General features: G+C 33.9%; 2 protein-coding genes across 2 annotated transcripts in view; one reads left to right on the forward strand and one right to left on the reverse strand.

The window, feature by feature from the left end:
* The window catches only part of LOC108908869, a 73,012-nt gene extending 62,308 nt beyond the window's left edge, over positions 1–10,704 (reverse strand). Inside the window, exon 1 of the mRNA XM_018713029.1 lies at positions 10,609–10,704. Within this exon, the coding sequence (XP_018568545.1) occupies positions 10,609–10,704 (96 nt within the window). The remainder of the gene's footprint in view (positions 1–10,608) is intronic.
* A 50-nt stretch (positions 10,705–10,754) lies between these two features.
* Positions 10,755–12,088, forward strand: part of LOC108908876 (Kv channel-interacting protein 4-like) — a 78,551-nt gene continuing 77,217 nt past the window's right edge. The window contains exon 1 of the mRNA XM_018713041.1: positions 10,755–10,827. Within this exon, the coding sequence (XP_018568557.1) occupies positions 10,755–10,827 (73 nt within the window). The remainder of the gene's footprint in view (positions 10,828–12,088) is intronic.

Genomic DNA, 12,088 nt, shown 5'->3' on the forward strand with positions numbered 1-12,088 from the left:
ACTTGCAAACATACTTTTATTTCATTGAGTTTTAATAATTTGTTTGTTTTTTTCTTATTGTGAATCATTTAAAACTTCATAGTCGCATTTTTGTTTCGTGTTTGTTTTCTTTAGGTAGTTAGATACCTAACTACTTACTTATTAATTAAAATTGATAGTCCTGAACATAGGTACTTTAATTTAATTCGTTTTGTTTTCACATTGTTGATAGTTACCTATATTGTTTTAAATTTAAAGGTTTTGCATTTTTAGTTTTGAGTTCGTTTGTTGTCTTTAGGTATATAGATACATCGTGAATTATTTAAAAATTAATATTAGGGTCGCATTGGATGAAAGATGATTGATTTTTTGTTTGTTACGATTTGACTCAAAAACTACTCAACCAATTTTACCGAATGCTACATCTCCTCGGAGTAACATAGGCTATTTTATATTTGCCCGTGCGAAGCCGGGGCGGGTTGCTAGTTAGACTTAAAATTGCATATTGGCAAGTCTAAGTGAACGGTCCCTTTTTTCTCAACAACTTTTATTAAAAAACTGTGTCGCTATCTCTTCCCTTTCAAAAAATATAAGATGATAGTACAAAGAATTAAACACTGATAAATCGAGTTTGTTGTTGAAGATACTTGTATTCGTTACAATTTTACATTTCTTGAAAAAATTACTGCTCAATGCTAAGATCACCGATCCATGGTCCCGAATATTCTTAAAAACATTTATAGAAGTCATCAAGCTCAATTTCTGTAGTCGACCTTCAAATGACCTTGAAGGACAAGCTCAAAGTCAAGCTCAAGGTCATGATTGAGTACGTTAATGAAAATTCTATCGACTTTGAAAGCAAACATCTTATTCCGAATCATTTGAACTCACTGTGACCTTGACATTGACCGCAGACGTAAATTTTTACATTATGAGGTTGACTTTCAATTGACCTTCAAGGTCACGATTGATGTCAAACTCAAGGTCAGCAACCGCTTTCCCCCAATGTGTATAGTATCATTTAATATCTTGAATGGGAAGAGGTATCGAAAAACTGATTGTTGGGAATAATAATTTCGACGACGTATATTTTAAAGTTTGTTGCGCCACCCCGTAGAACAAAAATAATAATATAAATTGAGCCATTGTGCGAATCCTGGGGGGCTAATATCAAAACTTAGTCGTTATACTCAATATAACCTATTCGAATGTACAGCGAAATAATGGCACCCCACCCCCCAGAAATCCCTGTAAATTTGCGTGCCACAGTTGAGATATCCAACGTCGGTTTCGAGAGGTTCCCTTTATTTCCTGATAAGGCCTTCATTGCCTCTTTTGTCTAAATGGCGTTTGGAGGGGAAACGGAACTCGTTCAACCCTTAATAAAAGTATGCCTATTTGGGAGCGCAAGTGTGCCGCTACAGGTTGTTTACATACAGCGCCTATTGAAAAATTAATATCCTAAAGGAAATGGTGGTGGTTGATATTAATATTTAAGCTAATATTAATATTTACAGCCCAAATTTGGGATTTCCTTCTCAAATAACAAAGTTTAGCCGCCGGTACAATAATTTGCGCAGAAAAGGGAACGAAATTGTCGAAAGGAAAAGTACAAGGTGTAAAGTAAAAATGAAACTGAAATTTGCCATAAATTACACAGCCCCACAAAAAAAGAGTAACGGATCTGGTATTCAGACCCATGTATTTCCATGTATGTTTTTCCGCTGAATCCGAATCTGCCTTCAGATTTGGCCCAACGGGTCCGAGCTTTTGGGAAAATTCAAAAAACAGGTCAAAATTCACAAAAAACGTCATTTACGATCAACGAGTTATAAAAAGTCAAATTATTCTACCAGCTCACTAGACGTATGATTTTTCACTCGTTTAATTCCAGTTTATCATCATAGACTCAGACAAGCGGGTCCAATTTCATTCAAAAACGCTATTTTCATGGCATAATTCGTGTTGCAGAGTTCTGGATCCATCTTTCTATCCACATGAATTCATACATCTTTCTGTCCAGTCGTTCATGCATGAATACGCATATTTATCAATCCACCTGTACCACCTATAAAACCCACCTATCCACCCATCTATCCATCTACTTTTTGTGCTGAGAGATGAGGTAACAGCGCAGAAGATTGAGAATGCAACAAAACTTGTAGATTACTCTACTTTCTAAACAAAAGAAAACGATATCTACAAATCATTCTCATTTTTGTTGCTATAACGTGTTCTCTTTTCTTCAAAGGATCTACGCAAAGGGTTACGCTTTCGTTTAGTCCCTCTATTTTTCGTTTCTCTTTTTAACAACCAACAAAAATCGGCCATCATGTTGTGATCCCATCCTCCTTGATATCGCTCTTCTATAACCTTCACATCCTGATGAGATCGTTCGCCTTATTCTTCGCTATAATCTCTAAGATTTTCAGGAAATCAATCCAGATGTGAATGAAGGAAGTGCAACTTGTAGTCCATCAAACATCCCAGGTCTTGGAAGTCTTTTATCAATTTTAATACAATTCCTTCGTGTTTAGGACTCTTGTTGTTTCCTAAAAAATTTGTCGCTGCAACATTGAAACTAGTCCAAGCACTCTTCTCAACGCTACTCATTGTAGTGATGACTGTTGCATCTTTGAACAATCTCCGAATCTGAGGTCCATCGAATACACCTTCTTCCAATTTCGCCTCAGAAATATTAGGAAATTTTCGCCCTTTATATACAGGATGTTTATTAATTGAAAATGCCGATACTTAAGGGTGTGAATCCTTGGGTCATTTTAAGAAGAAAACTTAATATCAACATATGTCCTAAACCTCTTAATTTTTGAGCTACAGGGTGTTACAGTTTTAAGAAAAAATTTACTTTTTTATTATAATTTTCTTATCACTCCAGATATTTTTATGAAATTTTGTACACACCTATTAATCATTAAGGAGCATTGTTTGATGTAAAAAATGTTTTAAAATCTTTGCCAATGACGTCCGTACGAGGTTTGAACTAAACATTTTTGAAGAAAAAAATGGTACGCCACTGCTTTTTCTAAAAACTAAAATTGTTTTTAAAATCTCCATTTATTTTACAGCAAATTCGGTCCCTAGACTTACTCTCGTACGACGCACCATTTGCACGTAAAAAAATGAAAACCAAAAAAAGTTTTTTCCCCAAGTTCATTGAGACTGCTTTTGATATTTTGTTGCCATTTTGTAGACACCCACCATGCGTGGAAACACTTTTTGTGGGGCAAAAATTAATTTTCTACTTTCACAAATGACGTTCACGTAGGCATAATATTAAATGTTTGGATAGAAAAAACGGTAAGCTCATTAAATGCCCCCTTAAAGCAAATGAAATAAAAATTAGTAGGCTGGGTAAAGTGTCATAATTTATTACGCTTCTTTTCGCAATAAAGTTGACATTGATTTTTCATTATTAAAAAATTATTAGAGTAGGAGGTAAAATCTCATAAAAAATGGTAAATTTTACAATCGGTGAATTAGCTGACATGCATTTTACTTATGGGGTTGCCGACGGAAATGCATACGAAGCCAGGAGGATATACCAAGAGCGGTATCCAAATCGCGTACTACCCGATCCGAGAACATTTTCTGGGATTCATAGACGTCTTCACGAAACCGGAAATTTAAAAGTAGACCACAGTGCTAAAGGAGTCCCTGAAACAGTAAGAACACCGGAACTTGAAGAAGGAATTTTACATGAAATTGAGGAGAACCCCGAAACTAGCACGAGGAAAATCGCGGCAACATTTAATGTTTCACACGTACTTGTTTGGAAAATTCTTATCGAAAATTTGTTATATCCATATCACATTGAAAGAGTCCAGGCATTACTCCCTAGAGATTTCCCGTTGCGCATTAATTTCTGTGAGTGGTTTCTTCAAAAGCTGCTGGAAAATCCGTTATTTGACAGGTACATTCTTTTTACCGATGAAGCTAGTTTTTCTCGAAACTCAATACGAAATTTCCATAATAACCATTTGTGGGCGGATGAAAACCCTTTTGCAATTGTTGAATCAAATCATCAAGAACAGTTTTCAATAAATGTTTGGGCTGGTATTATTGACGATTATTTGATAGGCCCATTTTTTCTCCCAAGAAGATTAGATGGACAATCGTATTTACACTTTCTTGAAGAAGATCTGCCGCCAATGCTTGAAGACCTTCCTCTTTTATTAAGAAACCAGATGTGGCTAATGCACGATGGTGCGCCTCCACATTTTAGCTTACGGGTGCGTGAATTTTTAAATCACAACTATCGCGATCGGTGGATAGGCCGCGGAGGAACGCAGTCATGGCCGCCCAGATCTCCCGACCTTAATAGTTTAGACTACTTTTTCTGGGGTCATCTGAAAAGCTTAGTGTACGCAGTGCCGATTCAAACCGAAGAAGAGTTACGAAATCGTATAATAGTATGCTGCCAAACCATAAGAGACACCCCAGGAATTTTTGAAAATGTACGTCAGTCTATGCGAAGAAGAGTAGATGCTTGCATACGTGTGGGTGGAGGACACTTTCAACAACTACTGTAAATACATAATAAATACATTATGACACTTTACCCACCCTACAACAAAAATAAGTATGATTTGTAGATATCGTTTTCTTTTGTTTAGAAAGTAGAGTAATCTACAAGTTTTATTGCATTCTCAATCTTCTAGGCTGTTATATCATCTCTCAGCACAAAAAGTAGATGGACAGGTGGATGTATGAATTCATAAATGGGTGGGTGGATAAAAAGATGGATCCAGAACTCTGTAACACGAATTATGCCATGAAAATGCCGTTTTTGATCTATTTTCTGTTTTTGAATGAAATTGGACCAGCTTGTCTGACTCTATGAGCCGGTAGAATAATTTGATTTGCTCGTAAATGACGTTTTTTGTGAATTTTGACTTGTTTTTTGAATTTTCCCGAAAACTCAGACCCGTTGGGCCAAATCTGAAGGCAGATTCGGATTTAGCGGAAAAAAATACATGGAAATACATGGGTCTGAATACCAGATCCGCTACTTTTTTTGTGGGGCTGTGTTATATCCCCCATTTTTTTTAGAATTATTATCCTGGGCAGATGTGCGCATTTGTGGGCGGAGCTATCTCAGACGAAAGCTTATTTGTGTCAACTTGTACTTCTACCTCTTGCAGCAGTAGGGACAAAAATCAGGAAAAATAGCAGTAAATGGTTTTTTTCCAGAGTAGCAAAGTGTGGTTTTCTCTCCCGTCAGGTAAATTAATAAATAAAAATTGTCACATTTCTGCAATATTTTTTATTTTTTTTAACCATGTTTAACTCAAAAATCAATTTTTTATGTAAGTAACTTTTTTTTCGTAGATCGTATTTGTTTATCGTCGTGAATATGCATTCAAACGTTGTCGGTGAAATTTGCGGACACCCTGTATAAAATGTCCTTTTTAAAAAAAAAGGCGGATCTGTCAAACATGGCTCAAAAAAATAGAAAATACTGCAGGAAAGTAACAATTCCTAAATGACCTGTTTTAGCGACTTTTTTAAATTTCAACTGGAAAAAATATGAATTTTGTTCCATTATTTTGGGATACGGTGTATACCGCCTGCAAATTCCTGGCATAAGCGAGTGTGTGATATTAAAATGTAAAGCTCTTAAGAAGTGCATGCATATATTTCATCTAGCGACCAAGAGACAATATATGATAATCCTCACGACTTAAATTTCAATTTACTTTTTTCCGGCAAGCTCCGGTTTTCCCTTCTCGATAGCGAGAAGTGTGCAATATGAATAGTATATCATCGGCATCATGTCTACCCTTTCAAACGGGAATGTTCTACAGAATCGAGATATTATTGTTGTAAAGATCGATGACAACGTATCGAACCGAAAGTTTCGTTGACGCGTCTAATATTCCCGAGGCAGACATGCATATTCCGTCGATTTATCTAACAGTAACAGTAATAAATATTTTTATTCACCTACAACATGACGTATTACGTTTGGTGAGCTTTAGGATAAAGTATGATGGAAAGTTAAAAGAAATCCTTGATGTATTTTGTACCAAAGAATAAGCAGAAATGAAATATGGAACAAAAATGAGTGGTTTTATCAAATTCAGTATATCGCACTAGACTTTTATTTTAGGGGAAAGTGGGGCTAAAATAGATGAAAATATTTTAAAAAATATCGCCCTAAGTTCTAATTATAAAATTCCAACAAAATCGATAAAACGAATAATATACACAACTATCAAAAGAAATCTAGCAGAAAAAAAATTTCAATATTTTGTGTGAATTGTATCCAAATCCGAGTTTCTACTAACTATTAACTGAGAGACTTTATTCTCTCTATTCTGAGTATGTAAAACCAATTAAGAGTTGACCTTTTCTCTAATATGATTTAAATTTAAGCATTATTAAGTAATACTATGAAAATTTCCAAGGGGGCGGCATTAAAGTCATAAACTACTAAGCTGCCATAGTGGTTTCTACACAGATCTGTTTTAGAGACAATATTTTAGGTCTCGAGTAAAGTAATTGGTTAACTGATCGGACGAATAGATTACCATAACCTATATTGTACGTTACAGATACGTAAGTGAGTATAGGAAACAATCTAACTATCCGTTTATTTAACCACAGACAATATAGCTTCGCTCCAGACCGTTACTGGAATATGACAGCAGTTTTAAATTTCCAAATTGCCAACATAGACCAGGACGGATCTGTCGAAATATCCCACTTCTTGGATGTAAGAGGGGGCAAGCTAATTTTTGCTGGAATACCTTCAGTACAACTCGCATAATAAAAGTGTAGATCCCTAGAACTGGGCGAGGTCCGGAACATTTTCAAAATTGCAAAAATGTTAAAAATACCTATTTATCCGAGTTTTTTACTTATATCTTGGAACCTATGCATTTTGGAAGAATATTGAAGAGGAAAAAAGTTTTAGAATTGAATTTTGCACAATATACTGTAAGTTAAAAATGTTTAAATTTATTACCGATGTTGCAAAATAGCAATAATTGATGAAAAAAAGGCAAAATAATCAAGTTTTTTGGATAATTTTTTAAAAATATTTTAATTGCTCCGAGGGCATTCTAATTTTGGTAAAAAAAACTTTAGAGTATAATAAAACAACACACCAAATTTCATTAAAATCGGTTCGATAGTTTTCGCAAAATAATTTTTTGAAAAAAATTTTGAAAAAAAATTTTCGAATTTTCAAAATGTTGCACAGCCTCAAATAAAGCATCTAGATACTTGAAAATTTTTTCACATAGAAAAGACCGCTCAACCTTTCAAATGGTTTTTGAAAAATTGAAATCGGTTGATTAGGACGGCCACAGTAAATTTTTAAAGTTAACACCCTTTTTTTTATTTTTAAACAATTAGATTACATTTATCAATTTGCAATTTAGTTTTTTTCAAAAATTATAATTTTAAAGTACTCGGAAAGACGCTTCTTTAAAAAAAAAGTTAAATTCCGTTTATTGGTTCTCGAGATATAAGCGGTCAAAGTTTATCGGCATTTACCGTTAATTTATAAACAATTTAGCAATAATCTTTGATCCAGTGGCTTCGTTTTTCCGAGTTCTAAGCTGGAAAAAAATTTCATATCCATAAGTTATCGGCAACATAGATAAATCAGCGGAAAAGCTGTCGCTCACACGCGCGAAAAGTAACTCAAAACACGAAAAGTGGGGGAGGGGGCTTTCGCTCCGAGACTGAATTCGGAGGTTCAAAATGCGAAAGTACGAAAAAAATTGCATTATCTCAGCTTCTAATGGACCAATTCCGATCTTTTTTTTTATCCGATGTCTCGCGAGCCAAGGAATTCGAATATCGTAATGCAAACTGTCTAATTTGCACATATTTTGTTATAAACAAAGTTTATTATTTATGCATTAAATATACTGTATATTTTTCAATGAAAATTTGTTTACATATATATTTCAACAATCTGAATATGAATGTATTTAGTTGTAATTATTATTTAAATAATTTTTGTTTAAACAAATTAAAATCAATTATTGCTATTTTGCAACATCGGTAATAAATTTAAACATTTTTAACTTGCAGTATATTGTGCAAAATTCAATTCTAAAACTTTTTTCCCTCTTCAATATTCTTCCAAAATGCATAGGTTCCAAGATATAAGTAAAAAATTCAGATAAAATAGGTATTTTTAAAAATTTTTTAAACATTTTTGCAATTTTGAAAATGTTCCGCACCTCGCCCAGATCTAGGGATATACACTTTTATTATGTGAGTTGTACTGAAGGTAATCCAGAAAAAACTTGCTTGCCCCCTCTGACATACACCTAAAAACAGATATACTCTAATAGAGTACACCTCCAGCAGAATTTTAGGAAGAGTCAAATGCAGCGGCCCGCATTCCTACGCGTATCCTAGCAACATATAAACAAGAGTTTGACAATGTTGTCACGCGTATTTACGGATTTATTTTGTACACTTTTTCATCAATGTTCTTTGCGTTACTGTATTTACTTAAATGTATGATATAGATATTGATAAAAATGTTTTAAAGAATCAACGAATACCTATGTAGTTTCATATGTTATTCTGCAGCGGTGTCACAGTTAGGTTATTTAATCATAATTTCGTTAATTAGCTACTATATTCATTTTTTGGTATTGAAATACTGCAGAAATGAGAATTGATGATAAATTTATTTAATATACAAGGTGGATTATTTAGTATATCACGGATTATAGGTACAGGGTTTTTGTTTGTATTTTGACATACCCTTAAAGGTTTAATAATTAAAGATAGAAAAAAACTTTAAATACAAACGTACGACTTTTCCTTTATTTCTTTTGACATTATCAAAATTTGCTGTTATGTCATATATGTTCAAAGTAAAAAAATCATTAAAAAAAATAAAATACATCCGTATTGAAATAACAAACAATGATTTTTATAACTAACCGTTACAACAACATAAGGAGAATACCTAAAAACGAAATAACATTAAAATACCTACCAATTTTTGCAAATTTTTAACATACAAGTAATTGTATTGAAAATATGATTTTATTTACTATTTATTGCTTGAAAAACAAATTCAAAATTAATTATCAAACATTTCGTCCTGTATTTTTTCTTTCAATACTTGTAAATTTTGAGGTCTTTAATATATTTTGTTGTGTCCATGCAAAAATCTGTCTAAAGGACTGAGATCGGGACGGTTTTCTAGCCACCTAAAGTTTCTAATAATATTTTTACATTGTTCGTTGACGGGATTCGTCCTCCAAAATAAATTTGCCGATATTCCTGAAGAACTTTCGCACATTATTGTTATTTGAATAACAGAGTGCCACAAGGGTCGGTTTTAGGTCTCTCAACTCTCACGATTCATACCTCTCAGTTTGAATAACTTTCGTCTCATTACAAATCACACCTTTACGCTGATGACACACAACTGCATTATTATTTCGAAGAAAATGCAATGCAACAACCTAATCAGATAATAACTAACGATTTAAGTTCGCTTGAGCTTCAGTTGGTCATGTAAATCGTTACAGTTTTCCCGTCTAATTTGGAAGACACTGTATAACAAATTTCTGCCTTTATTATTTTAACGTAAATTGTGGTCTGTGTGTTTCGCGTAAATTAATACATGATGTATTTTGTTGTGAATACGATTTTGTATCGTAGAGGCGTATCTGAGGAATAAAAACGTTTATTCTATAACGAGCACGAAAGGATGAGTTGTTCATTCGCGACCAAACAAAGGGCATAAAATGCTTTGTGAATAATAATTAATATATGGTACATGTCAGTTCGTACTTACTGCCTGATCGTAGACGTACCCTGAGGCGATAATTGGTTCGAGCTGTTTTTCGGCAGCAGACAATTATCCCTTTGTACTTTACAACCCATTGTTTGATAATAAAACGCGATTTTTTTGTCATCTGCTTTTGTCAATCTGAGGGATAAAACGCAAAAAATAAATTCAAACCGTCTTTGTCGGCGCTACGACATCGGCGGCAGAAAGTTTAAGGAAAACAGTTGATAATGGGCTTTTTCTTAAGAAAAAATCTATTTCAAAAGAGACATTACGGCTCTTTTACTGCCAAATTAATGCAAACATTCGTTTCTTTAAACTTCCACAAAGATATTTGCAGTATAAAGAAATGCTTACCGATTTTATTGACGGTAAAAATAACTTTTAATAAGATTTTGCAAAAATAAACTGTTTGTCTTTTTTTACAGTTACGTTCTGGCAAATATGAACAATTAATTTCAGTCTTGTTTATCGTAAAATTCTTTTTCACTTTGGAAATGGAAGGAAAACAATTACGGCGTGTTTACCGTCTCAGCATCTTAAAACAAGACGACTTTGCTACATTCGGTGCGTTTCTCTGGAAGTGTCTAGTTTTATAACGGTTCAATAAAGGTAGATATACATTGCTCTAACGCCATGTTATGCCATACAACACAATGATTATATTTACGTATAATAAAGACTAAGACCGTTATTAACAACTGTGGAATCGACAGGTGTTAACAAGTCACGACACGACACATACTGATGTCTTAAATGTATTTCAATCAAAATAGACCCTGAAGTTATTCAGATAGATTTTACCAATTGCCGGACTACGTTATTGCACTCGCGTTAGGCTTTGTGGGGGCGCACCCGCTGTTAGAACCTCTCGCCTTGACCTTCATTTCGGCGCTTCCAAACGTTTTGCCGTTCTTCACAGTCGGCATCTTCGACTGTACAAATGCCTCAGTCGCGGAAACACCCAATAAAAACTAAAATGAACATCAAGGTGGACCTAGGAGTTCTAATAGCGGGCCCTCCCTTACAGAATCTAGTCCGAGAACAACATCGTACTTTAAATATCTCTACCCTTGTTATTCTTATGGTTTCATACGAAGAAAATGATATGCTTAAATCACTACAAGTAGATTGTCGCAAACCCCTCTATTGTGTACACAAAAAAAAGTATTTAATAGCTAGAATGTAGCTTCGTAAGTATCGGTAAAATAAATACCAAAATACGCTGCGCATAGCAGGATGGCTGCAACTTGTCTAAACTGCAATCTACAACGTGAAACTATATGAATTATCATTCAAATTGCTGATTTATGCAGACAAATATTAATTTACACCACACTATCTGTAACCAGTCAACTTGATATATAGATTACTGCACCAGTAAGTCGGTAAACTAAATTAATTCGAGATACCTAACATCCGCTATAAAAAAACAATATGTTAAATTTTATAACAGCGTGTTATTTCCCACTAAGCAACATTGTTTAATGTTAATGTTTTGCAAGTTAAACTATTATCTTCTCTTTTATTCAATTGTTTCGTAAGATAATCCATCAAGTCTTCCGCGAATTACGTAAAAAAAATAACGGAGTGCTGTGTGTAGTTAAAGATACCAAGATCGTGACAGCGTCGATCTCTTCGGAAAGTAAGGGAAATCCCATATGAGCAACGAATATGCCTTATCCTCTACAGGAAATACTGCAGAACATTGTTTATTATTCAAGAAAACTCCTGAATTATTTATTTAAGAAGAATAGTTCCTGATGAGATGAATACTACGGAGAATATATCTAATTTACAAATGTCACGAATGCTGCATTACAGAATTACAGTTTCTGAGTTTAGTTGCAACAGCGAAACATCACTTTGTGACATTGCGCTGCATATACAGGATGCCTCAAATTGTGTTGGTACTATTGCTAGCTTTGCTAACATCAGAAGTATAAAAAGAAATGGCAATAATGTCGTTTCTTATTTATTTATTTTTGTTCCTTGGTATACAATTGACTACTAGTTATTTCAAGTTTCAAAGTCCAGAAACTAGTGTAGTGTAACTATCTCAAAACTAAAGTGAGTGATCGTGAACTATACCTGTAATATGCTAAAAGACTAAAGTGCCTTTTATTCCTTAGATCTATTGTTACAAGAAATGGGATAGATCAAAACTAAAGTGCTTAAGACTAAAATATTCATATTAGTCCTTGACATGCAATGTACCATTAGTTATTTTAGGTCACGAAGTGTTAAAATTAGTGAAAATACTGAAGTGCATTTCAATTTCTTGAATGATTGTTGCCTCAGGCATAGTCGAGT

The sequence above is a fragment of the Anoplophora glabripennis genome, unplaced genomic scaffold (assembly GCF_000390285.2).
Source record: "Anoplophora glabripennis isolate ALB-LARVAE unplaced genomic scaffold, Agla_2.0 scaffold9, whole genome shotgun sequence".
In the NCBI taxonomy this organism is placed as follows: domain Eukaryota; kingdom Metazoa; phylum Arthropoda; class Insecta; order Coleoptera; family Cerambycidae; genus Anoplophora; species Anoplophora glabripennis.